The sequence below is a fragment of the Denticeps clupeoides genome, chromosome 14 (genome assembly GCF_900700375.1).
Source record: "Denticeps clupeoides chromosome 14, fDenClu1.1, whole genome shotgun sequence".
NCBI classification, from domain to species: domain Eukaryota; kingdom Metazoa; phylum Chordata; class Actinopteri; order Clupeiformes; family Denticipitidae; genus Denticeps; species Denticeps clupeoides.
Window position 1 is genome coordinate 4103850 of NC_041720.1, and position 19161 is coordinate 4123010.

At 42.0% G+C, this 19161-nt stretch overlaps 3 protein-coding genes across 5 annotated transcripts; 1 reads left to right on the forward strand and 2 right to left on the reverse strand.

The window, feature by feature from the left end:
• Window positions 1-550: 550 nt before the first annotated feature.
• Window positions 551-5472, forward strand: LOC114763512 (regulator of microtubule dynamics protein 3-like). Of its 2 annotated transcripts, none has more exons than XM_028953255.1 (13): window positions 551-666; window positions 1242-1458; window positions 1546-1705; window positions 1778-1918; window positions 2215-2512; window positions 2600-2702; window positions 2793-2853; window positions 2938-3013; window positions 3680-3757; window positions 3904-4002; window positions 4641-4694; window positions 4776-4856; window positions 4943-5472. In XM_028953255.1, exons 2-13 carry the CDS (start codon window positions 1254-1256, stop codon window positions 5006-5008), a joined length of 1422 nt encoding a protein of 473 aa, XP_028809088.1. In that variant the 5' UTR covers window positions 551-666; window positions 1242-1253; the 3' UTR covers window positions 5009-5472. The 2 variants fall into 2 exon arrangements, with proteins under 2 accessions (XP_028809088.1, XP_028809087.1); XM_028953254.1 differs by having other exon boundaries at window positions 616-735.
• A 2200-nt stretch (window positions 5473-7672) lies between these two features.
• On the reverse strand, window positions 7673-11452 carry LOC114803456 (DNA repair protein RAD51 homolog A). 2 transcript variants are annotated; one of them, XM_029003014.1, is made up of 10 exons: window positions 11434-11452; window positions 10423-10527; window positions 10197-10334; window positions 9989-10106; window positions 9129-9220; window positions 8781-8875; window positions 8465-8578; window positions 8221-8350; window positions 8005-8126; window positions 7673-7883 (listed from the first exon to the last, which is right to left on the reverse strand). In XM_029003014.1, exons 2-10 carry the CDS (start codon window positions 10504-10506, stop codon window positions 7760-7762), a joined length of 1017 nt encoding a protein of 338 aa, XP_028858847.1. In that variant the 5' UTR covers window positions 10507-10527; window positions 11434-11452; the 3' UTR covers window positions 7673-7759. The 2 variants fall into 2 exon arrangements, with proteins under 2 accessions (XP_028858847.1, XP_028858846.1); XM_029003013.1 differs by lacking the exon at window positions 11434-11452 and adding an exon at window positions 11241-11267.
• Window positions 11453-12522: 1070 nt separating this feature from the next.
• Window positions 12523-18492, reverse strand: LOC114763648 (kinetochore scaffold 1-like). The gene is made up of 17 exons (XM_028953416.1): window positions 17330-18492; window positions 17108-17231; window positions 16950-17026; window positions 16314-16412; window positions 15982-16097; window positions 15790-15880; window positions 15589-15705; window positions 15404-15491; window positions 15095-15166; window positions 14965-15004; window positions 14732-14836; window positions 14489-14589; window positions 14328-14396; window positions 14140-14249; window positions 12936-13057; window positions 12737-12862; window positions 12523-12619 (listed from the first exon to the last, which is right to left on the reverse strand). The coding sequence occupies exons 1-17, from the start codon at window positions 18434-18436 to the stop codon at window positions 12523-12525; spliced, it is 2661 nt and encodes an 886-aa protein (XP_028809249.1). The 5' UTR covers window positions 18437-18492.
• Between the last annotated feature and the right edge of the window lie 669 nt (window positions 18493-19161).

The following is a 19161-nucleotide window of genomic DNA, read 5'->3' on the forward strand; positions in this document are numbered from 1 at the left end:
CTTTTGTCAATATTAACAGACTCATACTAAAGCATACCACTAGGGAGCGATCATTTTAGTTTTTATATTTTGGAGTTATTTCATGCGTACACTGCACCTAGGCCACCGATCCAGTAATATCAGAGACATGATTTATATAAGGAGAACTCCAACTCTCAGAACACATCCACCTGCAAGTGCATAATGTAGACGTCTAGCTCCAATGGACGTCTATTAATTTTCCATCAGGCCCGGATGTGGCCTGCGGGCCGACAGTTGATGATCACAGAACGGCAGCATTTCTAAGACCTTTAAACTCTGAATTTAAGGATTTTAAAAATAATATTTATGGCTTTAATGTAAGAGAATCCAATTTAAGACGTTTTAAGTATTCACTGATACCCTGTTGTTTATCATAGTGTAATTCCTTTTTAGGGCCCTCGAATTTGCCATAATAAAAAAACAGTGTTTGTGCCACTCTCAAAACTTTTGGCCACGACTGAACAACGTTTCCTTCGTGATTTTTTTCCCTTTTTGTTCAGTAAGAATCTGGCAATCATTAGTGTTGCCATGTCCGTGCAATATAAACCGTCGAAATATAAACGGCTCGTTCTCGTAGACTTTGACGCAGCAGAACAACGAGATCTGGCAACAACCGGGACGCTGTCAAGATAGCGAAAGTGTGAGGTAGGAGGGATGCGTAGCTCCATCCTGAACGCCACATCTGTCCGGCATGTCTGGTTTTGTCAATAGAAGGTAGGACGGTGTGTCGTTAACGTGTTTAGTTACTTTTAGTCGTATTAGTCTTTAAGCAAGCACTCGTCTTTTCCCCCCTACTGAACCAGGTTAGCACACCGGCTAACCCGCGCCTGCACCTGACAGGGTCCGGGCTGCAGCTGGGCAGAAACGTTGAGAACCGAGGAACGATTAGAACCCGTCGAGTCGTCATTTCTGACCCAGCTTCGCACGCCGATGATGGTCCAGCCTGTCAGCGGTGTGCGCGGACAGGGAGCATGTTAGCCGCGTTAGCTTGTTCCACAGGCAGCGTTAGCAGTTAGCGAGTCTGTATCGCCTTACACACCAAGTAATTATTAATCACGTCTAAAAAAAACATTATTAAGACATCCGAAATGTAAAATCTTTTTTGTTTTATAAAATGTAAATATTGCTGTGCTCATACCTATAATATACAGCATCTAATAAGTTTAGTATAATGTAATACATTAAGCACAGCCGTGTTGTATTACATTTTTTTTTTCCAGGATCTTCTGAAGATGCTCGCTTGTGGAGTCATGAACACGCTGGGAAAAAACGGGCTGATTGGCATAGGTGTGGGAGCCACGGCCGGTGTCGGACTGGCCGGCTACTTGATATACAAGGAGGTGAGCCGGAGACAAAACGAAGCCCCCCCGACCCCGCCGCGACCTTTGCTGCTTGACCGCACTGAAGGGGAGTGCATCCAGGTGGTTGAGGTTCAAGGTAAGGCTGTTGTCCGAAGATGCAGGCTTTTAAGGCCCCTCCTGTCGTAATAAGTGTGCGACACCGCTCTTTCTGGTGTGTTTGTAGAACTGGGCGCTGCATTTCATGGTCTCTCCCCGGAGCAGCAGGTCGAGCTGCGGAACCGTCTGGACGAGGTGCTGACGTGCGTTTCAGGCCTGAAGAAGGAGGTATCTGAGCTACGCAGTGGCCTCAGTGACATTGCTGAGAGGATGATCGAAGACGTGAAGTGAGCCTCACACACCCTGGGGGCAATTCCTTCGTTTTTGATCTAGTTAATGAAATGCCCCCTTCTCCACAGGAAGGCAGTAGAGGAGAGCCACCGGGCACGCCGACGCCGCCACATCCTCCCTCGTGAGCGCTCTGACTCCATGAGCTCCAGCTCCATCTACTTCAGCGCCAGTGCCGGCCCTGCCAGCCTGTACGGTGACAGCGAAGCCGGGTATGGTAGACGCTCTTTCACTGTGTTTGAGTTCGTCTTCTTTAAAACACATTTTATACAGTGCCATCACTTTCAATTTCCACAACCAAAGATGTGCTGTGAAGAGATTAAATTACAAGTTGGGATAAGGAAGTGCATTATAATTCATTTTGGGGGGGGGGTCCAATACAAATGAGAAGGCAAGGTTTCTCTGATTTCCGAAAATCCGATAACGTGAAAATACTGTAGACTCCTGTACTGACCTACACATGGATGAGTGTATGTTTTAATAACCATTATATTCTGGTTTTATATAGCTATTCCACAGCCAACGCAGAATCGGACTACACTGACCGAGAGACGGACCGCGAGACGGACAGGGAGGAGGATAAAGAAGAAGACGAAGAGGACGAAGACCGCAGCTGTGCCACGGTCCTCACCCTCCGCCAGGGGGACTCGCAGGCTGAGGAAGATGACGACGACGACGATGATGAGGGGTTGGAGGTCCCCAGCCCCGAACTGACGTCGCTGCTCTCCCAGTGTGACCTGTTGCATGAGGGGGACCACACAGCGAAGACGCAGGGCTTCCATCTGCTCCACTCCAACAAGCTACTGGTGAGCAACGTGTCCATCCGCGTGTCTGTCTGAATACTTGTCCAGTTTAAAACATGGCCTGAGCTCTTTTTGCCTTCTCTCTGTCAGTATGGTGAAAGCGTGGAGTTCCTGTGGCGTTTGGCCCGGGCCTATAAAGATATGCATGAAGTTACCCAGGATCCTGAGGACAGGAAGAGCTATGCTGAGCAAGGTGAAGTTAGGAATGCTCTTTCGGCACTTTTAATTAATGACATAATCAGTGCTAATTTTTCACTGCAATCTTTTAACTCCGGGCCTGCAGGGTGTGACGAGGCTGAGGCTGCGTTGCAGAGGAATGGACTGAATGCTGAATGCCATAAGTGGTAAGTGCTGAAGTGTTCTCCAGAAGTGTCAGTGTCTCCCGACCATTTAAAAAAAATTATAATAATTCTCTCTATTTTCTTTAGGTTCGCTGTCCTCACCGGTGTCAACTCTCAGTATGACAGCATGCACAGCAAACTCAAGAGCAGTCACATCCTCAAGGTAAACCTGTCTGCAAACTCTTCTCCCCAAGGACATCATTTGTCAAATTCCAAATCTGTACTACTGCACACTAGAATATTTTCATTATTAATTAAAAAAAATTTGGAGATACTTGAAAATATGTAATGATCACAAATGAATGTGATGAAAAGAGCATTGTCTGTTTTAAATGGCAAATTGAGGTACTACAATAAACAGATTATAGTAAATGGTAAACATGGATTTAATTTCACTTTTATTTCAACTGAGCTTAATTCTTTTTTCTCATTTGAAATTTTGTTAGGGCTGGTAACTTTTTTTTTATAATGCAACTCATTTTATAATGTTTAATGCATTGAAATGAACGCATTGTTCTGCTGTCAACGCCTGTGCAGGGAGCGCAGGAGCGGCAACCAGTCGTTGTTTCTCGCTCGCCACAAGAACCCGCTTTCTGTTCTGTTCTATGCAATGCAAAGTAACGGACCCACACATAGGTTTCAATTTGACGGCACACGACGTCACGGTGAATGGGGGGGGGGGAGTGGCTATGTTGATCCCTTCAGCGCTACATGCGCGTGTAACGTTACCGCCTGAGGATTTGAGTAGGCTTTGGTCTAGGAGACTAATCACGTTGGATTGTTATACATTATATATACTATGTAAATAACCGTGGTGTATGCTGTTCAGGAGCATTTAGACCGAGCCATCGCGCTGCGTGATGACGATCCGCTCTGTTTCTACATGCTGGGCCGCTGGTGCTACGAGGTGAGCTGTAGAAATTGGATTTGCATTAAAGTGTTACTCTGTGTTGATGTGTTTAATGCTGCATGTGGCTTTCATGGGATTACCTGTACTAGCGCTTGAGCTAATTGAGCAGCGGCAGTATTCAAATGTGATTATTGAATGTGCAGATGTCTATGCTGGGCTGGCTGGAGAAGAAGGCAGTAGCAGCAATGTATCCATCTCCACATTCGCCAACGTTGCACGAGGCTCTGGAACATTTTCTGAAGGTAAAGGTACACTTTGCTTAGATTTCTGACAGAAATGAGATTAAAATCAACTGCTTAAGTGCAGACATTTTATATGTATATATGACAACACAAGAAAAATGTAATAGTAAAATAATTTCTGCTGTGTTTTATACAAGTGGAGTATACAAGAGAGTAAATAAATTAATATGGTCTTCTGTATAAGTTATTTAAATATTGCAAAGTAATGAATGTCATAAAGTCATTCATTAGTAGATATTTGACAACAGGAATAATATTGTTCCACAGTATACAGACATAATTATTAAATATTTCGGGGCTTAGTCAGTCACATGTGGCCTTGTGTGCCACATCCACGATATGAAGTGCTGAGCACTCTACGCACTGAGTTCATACGGCGCTTTGGTGACTTTGAAGCACAAAAAAAAAAAAAAAACTACATTTTGAGCGTCTCCGCTTTTTGGCCAGGCAACTGAAGTGCTGCATAATGGGATCTGTAGTTTGTGTGTTCTCAGCACTTCATATTGCCGGGCTATAATCTTGCGGGATGTAGCCCGTGGGTCAGTGTATATTGTTCCAAACTGTAATGGCTTTTGGGAATCTGACTGGTCCTGCAATCCAATTGTCTGAATAAATGTAGTCTTTTGCGCCCCCTGCAGGCAGAAGAGCTCAGCCCCGGCTCGTCCAAGACCGTGCGGCTGTACATTGCTAAGGTAACGTGATGTCAAAACTATTGAAATGGGACACTTTTGAAACGTTATTAGAATGTTAATGAGTCTGTCTTGTGTTTGTAGTGTCACAAGGAGCTTGGATACACTTCAGAGGCCTGCAACTGGGCCAGGTTGGCCCTGAAAACACCCAGTGGCACTAGCGAGGTCCGTCAACGTCCTGCAGCATCTCAAAATTTGCCACAAGCCAAATTAATGTCAATTAATGATAAATATTTTATTCCCTTAACTAGCCTGACAGCTCTGAGCTGGAAGAGGAACTGAGAGCTTTAATCGACACGTCAACAGACCCACACTGACCCCCAGTTTTCACGAGCTTCGTCCAACCAAGCGGAGAGAGCCACGGGTTCTCACTGGCTGGTTTTAATCCATGCATCTATGTGTCTGGATGCGAGAAGTGGTTGATCATGGTGGATGATGACCAGTAAGAAGTGTGCGGTCGCACGTTGTAGCAGTCATGCTCACACTTCACCCTTAACATCTCATGTTTACACGATTGAACTCAGACGGGACTTTCCTGTCCTGATTCTTCCCTGAAGTTGCCATTCCTTACTTTAACTTTTTTTTGTTTGATAGCATTCCGCATACATTTATATTTATGTATTTGTGTATTGTTTTTTTTTTTTTTCCCCTCCCCCATGGTACAACTAAGTACATTTGACCTTAAATTCCAATACAACAATAGTAACACTTTAGAGATTGAACAGGTCTGCTATTAAACCTAAAGCACTGAATTGAAATACAGAAAAAATATGTTGCTGCCTTTTTTTTTTTTTTTCCTATTTGATTGACATAAAATGTCTTGATTCTGAAATGTGAAATGTTTGTTTGTCTTTATTTATTAAATGTCTTTTGTTGTTTGGCCTTTTATTTAAAGTCATGACAAAAAAACTGTCCATTTGTCAGTATGTATAATGTATTTAATACCTAAAACTTCTCTGTTCTGCTTTGTTCCCACTTAAATAAACAGATTTTAAGCCAGACATGGCGCTGGGGAAAAAAAACAATCCCGTTGGAAGGAAAAGTTTGTGCTACTATGCTCCAGGACAAACTCTTGCATTTATATCACTGCTCAAAAAGTGAAAATAAAGGGAACACTTAAACAACACGCTTCTGTGAAATTAAACTGTCCACCTTGTCAGTCAGTGTTGCTTCCCATCAATTTTTCATGCTGTTGTGCAAATGAAAAGAAGAAAGTGAAGTGATTGTCACTTGTGATACACGGTGCACGCAGTGAAATTTGCACTTAACCCATCACCCTTAGTGAGCAGTGGGCAGCCATGACAGGTACCTTGCTCAGTGGCACTTTGGGCGGATTGGGATTTGAACTGGCAACCTTCTATCAGACGAATCCGCCCTTCTCTGTCAACCCAGGCCACCCAACTACTGGTTCAGTCCTTAGTAATCTCACGACTGGATTACTGTAACTCCCTTCTAGCTGGTCTTACCACTATGTACCATCCGACCTCTACAACTCATTCAAAATGCAGCAGCACGACTGATCTTCAACCTTCCCAAATTCTCCCACACCACCTCTCTGCTACGCTCCCTTCACTGGCTCCCAGTAGCTGCACGCATCAGGTTCAAAATACTGATGCTGGCCTACAAAGCCAAACATGGAGTAGCACCACCCTACCTCACAGCCATTATTACACCTCGCACTGCACCTCGTATACTCCGAGCCTCCAGTACTGCTCGCCTGGTCCATCGCTGAAGGTACGAGGAAGACATTCATCTAGACTCTTCTCTGTCTTGGCCCCTCGGTGGTGGAATGAACTTCCCCTTGATGTCAGAACAGCTCAGTCACTGAGCACCTTCAAACGGCAGCTCAAGACCTTCCTCTTTAAAGAATATTTAGATTAAATTGTAATTTTCTTGTTGTCAAACTTGTGTACAGAATCTACAACAGAGTGAATAAAATAGATGTATTCATAGTTGGGGTCCTAGTGAACCGTAATTGATCTCTTCATCGATGGTAACTTAAGCACGTTGTAAGTCGCTCTGGATAAGGGCGTCTGCCAAATGCTGTAAACGTAAACCTTCTGATTACGGGGCTGCTTCCTTAACCGCTAGGCCACCATCGCCCCATAAATGGAATATACAACAGGTGGAAATTGATAGTAAATAGCAAGACATCCCCAATAAAGGAGTGGTTCTGTGGATGGTGGCCGTAGACCTTTTGAATGCTGGCGGTGTTTTTGCTCTAGTGGTAGCATAAATTTGACTTCCATTGATAATGTTTGTCTGGTTTTGCTACGAGCACAATGAACGATGTAAAGAACTAAATATTTAGTAAGTATATTTAATTCATTCAGATCTAATTGGGTCTGTCAGAAAGACAGACCATTTATTATTGTGCTGAGAATGGCAAAAAAGAACATGTCTTACGTTAAAGACCGCCACGCGAAGACAGTCAAACGTAAAGAAACAACGGAGTGGTCAGTCCGAAGGCAGTACCACATTAAAGAATTCCCATTTTACAAATTCCATGCCCGCAGCTGTGACCAATGCCCGGACAGACCAATCAAAATTTCCCCTGGAATTTTGGCTTCTAGTATATCTTAATCTTGTGTTCCTTTTATTTTTCTTTAGCAGTGTATATAATAACAACTTGCTTTTTAAATATAATGGAAAAGATTTCAGAAGCTGGAAATCCCCATAATCACCAAAAAAAAAAAGGTTCTTTCACTGAACTATATTTTCAGATATAATATGAACCTACTGATCATGGGTCATGAGTTGTATTATAATCCAAGTAAAACATGACAAAAGGTCGCCTTTTAGTACTAAATTATATACAGAATGCGTAGATATTTAACAAATAACAGGACATGACTATGTACATAACACAGTGTTTCAAAACAGGGAAAAAAAAAAAAAAAAAAAAAAGCTTGTTATGTTCTTCAGCAAGGAAGTCATTAAATGATGAATATGCCGCCGCCTCTCTCATCTCGGTCCACCTCTCCACAGTTTATATCGTGATTCATCTTCTCCCACCAGCGTATCCTGAAGCTGTTGACCAGTGTCAGGTCACGCTCATGCACGAGTCCTCAGTCCTTGGTGTCTCCCACCCCGTCAGCATTGATGGCGAACATGGCCTCAGCCTCGGGCAGGCACGGAGAGTCGTAGATCTTGCATATCCTGGTCTCGCCTCTGCCTTTCCTCAGGTACAGCCTTTCAGAAGAAATCAGAAAACAATTTTGATTAAGTAAAATAAAAAAAATAAAATAAATAAATAAAAATAATAATAATAATAATTTAAAAAGCATGCCGTAGGAAGAAGTCCATGATGTACCTTGTAGTGGAAGCGTGGGCCAGAATGTTGCCTCCAATGGGCTTCTTAGGATCGGCAGAGAACATGGCAGCTCCGTCCACCTGGGCTACCACCTGGTTTGTGATGACAACTGCCACACCAAACTATCAAACAAAAATCAATTATAAACCAATAATAATAATAATAAAAATAATAAAAAAACACCTACATCATTCAGACAGGATGTTGATGACTAACCTCATCAGCCAATCGCAGCAGCATGCGCAGGAAGCGGCCCAGGTGACCCTGACGGGCCGAGAGCTCCCCCCGGCCCGAGTAATCGGTTCTGTACAGGGCTGTAGCGCTGTCCACGATCAGCAGGGCGTACCTAGCAGAAACGAGGACATTCACAACGTCAAAACAGCTCCGCTACTTTTTCTATTAATCGAGAATGGACTGAGTGGAAAGGCTTCCTCTTGATTCTAAACTGACATCTTCCTACCTGGACTCAGCCATCATGGCGGAAGCTTGGTACAGGAGCTGGGTCTGGTGGTCTGTGTTGAATGCTCGGGCATAGGCAACATTATCGAGGACGTCACCCCCAACCAGGCCGTACCTGTCGGACATACATGGGCAGAGTTTCAGTTTGATTAGCTCTGGTGATTACCAAATCCAAACTTGGTTTGAACAATTTTTCTGAGATGAAAAAAAAAAATGTTCCTGGCATTTTGCACATTTTCCCTCGAATCTGTAAACCGGTGGCAATGTTGAGTTTTCCCTCATAATAAACACAACCGGGGTCGAGTTGGACATCTTACCGCTCAGCCACGGCCAGAAGCCTCTCCGGTCGGAAGGTGCCTTCTGTGTCGATGTACATGGCTTTACCCTCGCCACCACCTTGGTCAACAGGCAACTGGTGAGGGCGGGGGAATAATAAATCCATATTCCATCACCATGTACACCTTGTGACCATCAAAATGTGAACAGTATACATTTTAAAATTTTAAAACACTGTACCGCTGTAGTGAACGTTTTAAATTAAACTTTTGTTTAATCCCGGAATCAGAAGTGTGTGTTGTGAGCCAACTAGCTCATGACAGATTGCAGAGATTAAAAAAAAAAAAAAAAAAAAAAAAAAAAAAAAAAGATGGAAACAACTAAAATACCTGACAAGTGACTGCAAGCGTGTGACACAGCTGCGTCTTCCCCGTCCGAAACTCACCAAACATCTCAGTGATGGAGCCAGTTTCTACGCCACCTGAGCATATGAAAATGCAAAAAAAAAAAAAAAAAACGCTAAGAAATAATGGCTTTTTCAAAAAACTGAATCTGTTCAGTAACCCGTGTTCATGTGACTTTAGTACATAAATGACATATTTCATCACAGAATAAATGTGAAGTGTTCCCATGATAAATGTGACATTAATGGCTTTCAATTGTCTCATTTGTCCTTTTGGAAATAAGTACAATTATGTATGCAGAGATGACTTAAAAGTTAAGGTTCCCATTCTTTAGTTAGGGCCATATCTTTATTATATTTTGGTTTAAAATAAAAGCATTTGTGATGTTAAACTTATTCATTATATTGTCATTTTATGCAATAAAGAGATGAATTTAGCATTTATACAGGGATTTAGAGGAAATCTTATAGATATTAAAAAATAGATATTAACATTTTAAATATATAAATGAACACTCAAAATACATTGTAGGGGTGTTAGGAAAATATTGATACAGCAATATATCACAATATTTTACGTGGTGATATTGTATAGCTACAAGGACATGACAGACTGATTACAATATCTTGTATTTCAGCTCTGTTTTTACAATTTTCAGTGAACTGTATATCCTGATATAATCAAATCTTGAACCCTGAAAGGAGAATCGCAAAATAGCTTAAAAATATTGTGATATTATCTTTAGGTCATATCACCCAGCCCTTCATCCAGTGTGGTTAGAAACTGGGAGGGTTATGGGACTGACGCTCTGGGAATAACGGTCCAGGAGAAGCGACAGGAATTACCCTGGAGTAACTTGTCAAGTTCCTTGGAACCGGTCGATATCTGGATGATTTCGGAGCGCCGCTGGTGAAACTCTGTGGCAGTTGTGAAGCCCATCGGTACCAGCTTCGCCGCTTCAGTCTGAGGGGAGGTGGGGGACAGAAGAGGGGAAATTATTATTATTTTTTTAAGATGTACTTTAAACTGATCTTCGCAGGAAGACTATCGTACCAGAATTTTATCTGCTTTGGCCTCACTGATGCCCTTGATGTTGAGAAGTTCCTTCTTGGGGGCATACGCTACAGCTTCGATGGTGTGAAAGCCGGCGTCCTCCAACTTTTTTAGATCACTCGCACTGATGCCACATTGCTGAGGAAACAGAACACCATTAATTAGGAACTTAAATATTTCACGGTTATCTGGCTACGCAAATCTTATTTTTCCACCAGGATGGTACCTCAAGTCTGCTGAGAGGCTGAGGGCCAAAATTCTCCTCTTCCTCAGTCGCCGCCTCCACCCTGGCCTCGTTCCTCATCGCCATCCTGGATTCTGTCGGACAGCCCTGTTAAAAAGCAACCACAGGACATCAGAGCAGCCTCCTCCGTGGCCTAGTAATAAACTCCTGTAAGGGTGGAGCGGGCAGTCCGGGTGAGGGTTACAGGTTCAAATCCCCAACTGGCAAGGGCACCTTTCACGGCTGCCTACTGCTCACATCATGCTGTGTGCTCTGCATCACAGTGATGACAAGAACCAACCACTGGGTCTGGGTGTTAGTAGCCTAGCGGGTAACACACTCGCCTATGAACCAGAAGACCCAGGTTCAAACCCCACTTACTACCATTGTGTGCCTGAGCAAGAGACTTAACCCTGAGTGTCTCCAGAGGGGACTGTCCCTGTAACTACTGATTGTAAGTGACTCTGGATAAGGGCGTCTGATAAATGCTTATTATTTCGAAAATGTCGAACTTGATTCGCCGTGAGCCATATCGACATGCTCGATTACAGACAGCCCCGTATATGTAAACACACAGCACAACAAATAAAATACGACTTGCAACTGTAAGTTAGAAAACGTAAAAGTCGTGTTTGTAACACGTGTTATTTTGCTGGTGCCTGAGCTTTACAAAAAAAAGGCCCGATATACACCAGATCAGACCGGTCCGTCCACGACCCTGGTCCTGACCGTCGTAGACCAACGCAGACGCAGTGCAGGCGACAACCGAACAGCAACGACGCAAAACACACAAAAAAAAAATACACAAAACAGACACGTACCGCACTTAGACGCCGACGGGCGAAAACGTGTCGGTTATCGGTAAATTTAGTCAAATACCCACGTAAGTTAAAAGTGGAAATGTGAGGAGGAGCAGCAGCACAAGCAGGTTTTTTAACAGCGCCGGCGTTTACTGAAGCAGGAGGCCCCGCGCAGGGAAACGCGACAAGGCGACCGCGTCGCCATCTCACTCACCTCTCAGCGAGACGAACTTTCCCGCTCGGCCCGGCGGCGCCGGTGACGTCATGACGTCCACGTCGCGGCGTGCTGTCTTAAAGGGGCAGGCGCGGCTCAAAACGCCGAGAAAGAGTGAGGGGACGTTTAGGAAATATTTCAGACTTTTGGTACACATACACATGTGAAACTGACAAGCATGCATTTATACCTGAAACGCTCGCACAGATACAGGTGAAATAGACTCTTATGTAACAAAAAAAAAATTAACTTCAACGGTGTGTTAAACGCCCATATAGCATTAGTGAAGCTTTTCACATGTTCGTGTGAGGGGAAAAATCTTCACTATATCCGGAAGGCGGTTCTGTGGATTCTTGAGTGGCGACCCGTTTCATATCAGTAATGGTATGTTGCGCATGCGCAGTCCAAACCGGGCAGCGTCGCCGCTCTCCCTTCTTTCTCTCTGTATCATCTCAATACATCTCAGTGTGTCCGCGAAGAACTGAATTATGTCTTCATTGGCCCAAACTCCAAGGAATTAGCGAAGTTAAAAACAAATGAAAAAAATGCATGCGTGTCAGTTTCATTTGTGAATGTGTTTCACATGTGTTTGTGTAACAAGTCTGAAATATGTCCTAAACGTGGACTCTTAGCATCAGAATCAGGAAACTTTATCAATCCCGAAGGAAATTGCTTCGGAAATTGAAAATGTTTCTAGCAGAAGCCAGAGTTCATTAATCGATCCTCAGTTATGGAATAGCAGCATTAAATGAACGGTTAATACATTTAGTAATAACCTGTATTGAATTAGTGTTACACTAAATGCGACATTGCCCTTAACGGAAAACAATTATAATAATAATCGAAGACAGCTCCTAAAGCAAGGAAAAACACTTGCAGATTTTCACGACAAATTTATTTTCACAACACAAAGAATATGCAAAAAAGCACCATTAAACGCTTAGGCTCTTAAAGTGGGAACACTAACATTTTATTATTTACCAACATATATACAACAAAATATAATGTTGCATACAGCTAAATGATAAACTGTAAACATTTATACATACACATTTCCAGTATTTACAACAAAACCGGTTTAAGTCAGGCTTAGGCCAGCAGATCGTCATGAATTATCTTCAGGACCTTGGTTAAGTAGTTCTTGGCAGGGGTTACTGAAGACACGCTGGCCGCTACCTGATCCATTCTGTCAGGGGATTGGAAGGGGGAAAATGAAAAAAATTAAACATTTCGCCTTCTATAATACGATGTTCACTATAAAACTGTACAATATTAACATGGTCAGAAAGTGCTCATTTCTAACCTTGTTTCACCAATATAGTTATGCAAGTGCTGGATCTTAAGACAGCCAAATGGATACGATGAGGGAATATCTAAGGTGATCTGGAACTTGACAAAGGCTTTGAGGCTGGAAAACAAGACACTGACCCTGGAACAAAAACGCAAAAAACATTACTAAAATAAAAGCTTTTATTAAAAAAATGAAACAAATTTAGACCTACATTGTGTCCGAACAACTAATCTCCAAAATCCCCAGTCTGAGAGCACCCCACTTCTTCAGCCGGTGGATCTCTTCGCCCAGGAGACGACAGCGGCTCACCACCAGGCTGACATCATGCAGCAGCTGTCAAGAGAAACACAGGCTGTCAGTTTACTGTGAATCACAAAACTCAAGTTATATGCATGCACTACCAGTCAAAAGCTTGGACGCACATACTCTGTGGCGGTTATGGACGGGAGATGGGAGGACATTTTAAACAGCAAAGCAGCTCACATTGCGATACACCTGTGAACAACCCAGGGTAATTCAGTGCTGACTGGGGGATGATGGGAGTTTTTCCTTTCCACTGTCATGTTTCAAATTCAAATTTTATTCGTCACATACACAGTCATACACGGTATGATGTGCAGTGAAATGTTTTTTGCGACTGCTACAGACCACAGTATTGCAAATGTTGCAAGTAAACAATGAACCAATATGCAAATATTGCACTTTTACGTCTTAAACATAAAATATGTGTAACTGGTAGGGTGAAGGTGTGCAAATGAGTTAGTTTTTTTTTTTTTTTTTGACTGCTGGCTTGGCTTGCTTAGTAGAGGCCTTGAGTATTGTTTTGACAGAAGCCTAGTGGGTAAGACACTCGCCGATGAACCAGAAGACCACAGAGTTACTACTACCATTGTATCCCTGAACAAGATCCTTAAACATGAGTGTCTCCAGGGGGACCGTCCCTGTATATACTGATTGCAAATACTCCGGATAAGGGGCGTCTGATAAATGCAAATAATGAATCAATTTTTCTTCAGTTTTACATGCTTCGACATCTTTTTTTTCATCAGAAGATGCTCATTAACACGAGCCTTTGGGGCTTATGGGCCATCTCCGTTGTCCAACTTAAGGTGGTTGAGAAACCAGTGGTGGCCTGGTCGGTAAGCATACCTTTAACCAAAGGGTTCAAATCCTGAACTGCCAAAGTGTCACTGAGGTATCTTTGAGCAAGTTAATGTGCACACTGCTCCATGGGCACCTTTGATGGAAGCCCACAGCTTACTTGCTGCCTTGTTTGGTTTATTATATAACCTTTGGTGTGTTATTTCAATCTTGTCTCTTCAGTTTTGTTCTATATTATAAAACATACAAGACCCATAAACAAATAAGTTGCTTCCAAACTTTTGATTAGTAGTTTCAAAGTGGTTTAAACCTACCATGGGAATGTCCCGAGTTGTCTGGTACTCCTCTGTCCAATTCTTTTTAGACTGTGTGTACTGGTAAATCAGCTTATGCAGCATATTTGCATGACACTCTGACTTATCAGCTGCGACAAAAAAAGAAAGATTTGGCCAACATGAAAATCACCAAAACGACCAAATGGTAGTGAATGTTTTACTCTCACCATCCAGCAGAAAATGGAATGAGATGTCAAGGAGATCTTGTTCAGACTGGTTGCTCAGGCCATGTTCTCCTATAAAGCATAATGCTGATACATGGCACCTTATCCTCCTCTTTTTAAAAAAATAATGTTATAAACAGTATCTCAAACAGGATGAATCTTACCTTTTGACTGCTGGAAGGTCACTTCTAACTGAATAGAGTTGTACAAAAAGCTGAACAGAGCTCCGCTGTTGCATTTCTGGCTCAGTTTCCATTCATTCACACTTTCAGATAAAAAAAAAAAAATAAATAAAATAAAAAAAAAAATATTTCATTTGGATAATCAGACTAGAATTGTTACAAAACCTCGATTAGCTATTTGTCTAATAAAAGTGTTATTTGGTGATGTATGAGAGCAAAGCTAACCTATCCAGGAGATGGATGTGGTTTTCCATCTCTCGAGTCTTTTTTTGCAAGATCACCAGCTTTTCCCCCAATGCCATCTTCTCACATCCCAACTGGGTAAGGTGCCTACACGCACAAAAAAAAAACAACAATGATAACTCCTAAAAATTCCTGCGGTAAAATATTTTTATTGAAATGAATGATTTTTTTTTAATCACCATCTGAGGCAACAAACAGCTCACAATAAAACATACCTTTGTTTCTTTTCCAGAGCGACATCTAGAGTATCCAGTTCTAGGGTTTAAAAAAAATAAATAAAAAAATTTCAACTACATTACCTCAAAAACCACAGTAATGCTTTTTGTATGTTGATATGTTTCCTGCCTTTTTGCCGTGTTTCCAATATTGGTGGCAGGTCAAATGAATCTGTCACCGCAGAGTCAATTGCAGATATTTCTAGAGTACAAAATATACAAAAAAACGTAATTAAATATGGAGACAAAATCATATAGGATCTCTTTAAAGCATAAAGGTAAAACAAATTGAAAAGTATTGTTAATATATGTAATTCAGTTTTGCCATATTTCTCTCGTTTTGATTTTAAAATACAAATATATATACATATATATATATAAAAAAAAAAGTTGTGCGTAATGACATCATAAAGTGCTACTGTACAATATTTCTGCATACCCATCTCCAAACCATGTGCACATGCATCCAACTCTTCCAGCCACTTGTCAGCCTTCGTTATCTTCTCCCTCAGGCTCTCCTCAGCCTCCTATACTCGGTTGAGGAGGAGGAGGAGAAACAGTTTAGGATGCAATCGCACCAAAAATCACACAGAGACACGTTAAATTGAGTTCCGAAGAGCTCACCTGCACTGTGTGGACCAGTTCAGAATACATCCCAACCTTCATTTCATGAGAGCGGGCTTTACTTCTCTTCCTAAAATAACCCTTTCTCTCTTTCAGCTTGGAGCCAAAGCTTTGGAGCTAGTGGGGAAAAAAACGAATGAAATACATTCATGCTTTTCAAACAACAAAACATGATTATTAATATTTTTTAAAATTACACACCTGTTCTTTTGACAAGACAAGCATTTCCTGCAGAAGGGATTTGTTTACATTTCTGAGCAGACTGTCCTGCTCCAGCATCCGCGGCTTTAATCTGAAAGCACAGACAAAATTATGTATTTATACTCAAAATTATAAAAAAAAAAAAAAAAAAAAAAAAAAAAAAAAAAAAAAAACAAGAAATGGGACACCCACCCTTCCACCAGCTCCGTCAGCTTCTCACACTCAGCATCATAAACCCTTTGTTTGGGGCGGTAAATGTGCAGCTCCCGCAGATGGTGTTCAATACTTTGTTTGTCATCAGGAACAAACTAAAATAAGGTAAAACTCGTAAAATAAACTTTGGTAAAACTCGTTTTATTGGAATAAAACGAGCAAACATGTGCTTCCAATTTTAAGAATTTAACAATAGTAAATTCACACATAAAAACATACAAACATAATAACAATATGCAAAGCTTTTTTAAAAAGCTTGGTCTTCCTGTGAGTCAGGTGGATTTGGATTTACAGTGAAATTTGGTGCCCACCTTTTCGGGAAGTGCACTTGGCCGAGATCTGTGTATGACAAAGTCAATACCAAAGTGTCGCAGAAACTCGTTTACTGTAATGCTGCCATCTTCAACTTTCTGAAATGAAGAACAAAAAAGAAAGCATTACATATATACAGTACAGGCCAAAACTTCGGACTCACCTTCTCATTCAATGTATTTTCTTTATTCTCATGACCATTTACGTTGGTAGATTCTCACTGAAGGCATCAAAACTATGAATGAACACATGTGGAGTTATGTTCTTAACAAAAAGTGGAGACCTGACCTCCAGTCACCGGACCTGAACCCAATCCAGATGGTTTGGGGTGAGCTGGACCAACAAGTGCTTGAAGGAACTCCTTCAAGACTGTTGGAGAGCCATTTCAGGTGACGACCTCTTGAAGCTCATGGAGAGAATGCCAGTGTGCAAAGCAGTAATCAGAACAAAAAAACTAGAATATAAAACATGTTTTCAGTTATTTCACCTTTTTTTGTTGAGTACATAACTCCACTTGTTCATTGGTCCACATGTAAATGGATGTGAAAATAAAGAAAACACATTGAATGAGAAGGTGGCCTTTACTGAATATACACACAAACCAATTTTATAAAACCATACTTTAGGTTGAATACCTTGTGGAAATCAAATTCAGAATCCATTGTCTCATAATCCATCTGGGAGTCACCTTGCATTTCTGCAGATTTATACACTGCAACATGAACATATAGCAATTAGATCATTTTTCGCCAAAATGAACAGAAACATTTCAAGTTCCACTTCGATCACTCACTGGACTCAAACGTTGCTTCACATTTAATATTGGTGGAGTTACTGCTGGAGTTGGTGCAATCCATGGTCTTCACTGACCCTGCTGGACCTTTACTATCCCACAGTACATTAGGGCTTGAAGGGACCTGTTGGGAGGGAAATTGTATACATACAGTTTACCTATTTTCAGCTAAAATGATTGTAAAATTAACCAAATAGTCTTCAACTGAAGGAAAAAATTTACCATTTCTTGAATGGGTGATTCTGACTGTGGCCTCTTTCTTTGAGAATCTTCAGTCTCTTGGTGATCCTCGGGAAATGGTCTTTTCAGGCCTTGAGAGGTTGCTGAATCTTCATCATCCTGCACCGGAACTTCGGATGGTGTTTCTATATCCATTGTCTTATTAAGACAATTTCTGTCCAAGGTTTCAGACACATCCTCATTGGTGCTCATCTCTGGCAGCTCGATATCATTGAGATTGTCTACAGTCTCGAAGCTGCCATTGGGTTCGCAAGTGGTGTAATCATTCTGAACTGCAGCAGCAATTTTGGACATAACAGGGTCAGGATCCGTTGGTTTGGGTCTCGAGGGGAGTTTGGGAAGGAACCCTCCAACAGAAATGCGTGCTGTGAGTGCCTTGTTTTGCCAACTGCCCATGGTTTTCCTCTCAGAACCTTCAGACAGTGAATTGTTCCGCAACTCGTCTGAAGTCGCTGTAGTTCTCAACTCCTTCAGACCTTCCGTTTCAGTCAATCTCTCCCTCAGCTGAGGCAACGGGGCTGTGACGCTCCCCGCCACCTCCTCGTTGCTGTGGTTCATACATTGTAATATGCTTTGAAGTTTTGACTGGAGATCTGCCAGACTCTTGCGTCTTGATTTGATCGGTTCCTCAGACCGGTTATCACCATACATCACTACAGAATCAGCGCTGTCTGCCACATGAGTGTTTCCTTCAGGAAGCACACTTTCCTGACAAAGAAACTCTGTGTAGTGATCTTGAGGATCCACAGGAGCTGGTTCATTTGTTCTTTCTACGCCAACAGAGTCTATAACCACAGTTTTACTTCTAGTGAATTCCATTTCATCCAGATCACAAGTCACTGCATTGGCAGACTTCCAGGATTCCAGGACTCTATGGTCCTGAATAGAAATGGAAGACATGGCTACCCTCTGCTGATCTTCAAAGTCTCGGGTTACTGAAGACACAGGGGATGAACAGACGTCTGGCTCAGGAGTGCCAATAAGACCAGTCTCAACTTCTGTCCTGGTGCAGGTTTGAATTTTACATTCTACTGTATCCATCCCAACATTTCCAGTGATTGTTCTGTTCATTTCCAGACCTTCCATCATTTTAGGACAATCAACATTGCTTCTCTCTACTTCTTTTCTACCATCATTTAATTGGTTTGAAGATGAAGATGAAATGTTAGGTGAACTTTTTCTTGCCTGGTGAGACTCAGTTAGAACAGTCTGACTTTTAGTCATTTCTGTGTCATTAAAATCTGAAAGGCTACTGCAACCTGTGCTTCTTTCTTTATCGTTTACTGACCTGAAGAACGGCTCCTCATAACCACACAACACTTTTTTCTTTCCATGAGTTCCAGTCATTTGCATTTCATTGTCCTTCGTTGGAAATATAAGTGTTCTGTTTGTATCCTGGCTCCTAGTAATTTCCATGTCGTCATCAGGGACTGAGCCACTAGCAGGCCAGACATTGGAAACAATCTGGTTTAAAGTCAAATCCATGCATGTATTCGCATTGGAAGGAATGAACATGCTGTCTGTTTCTATATTTCCACCAATGACCCCAGTCATCTCCATGCCCGGACAGTCATCTGTGCAATTGTCACTATTGTAAGACGCCAAGCCTGTTCCCGATGGGTCATCATTTGAAAAACGGGTTTTATTCAACTCTTGATTGCCACCAACATCCTTTGCAGCGTTGAGTGAGAAATCATTGACCAACTCTGTGTGTTTCAAGGCAATAATTACCATCTGGTTCCTTGTCATTTCCATGGCATCTGGAATAGGTTTCACCTCAGTGAACCCAGTCTGGTTTGAGTGACCGTTTGCCT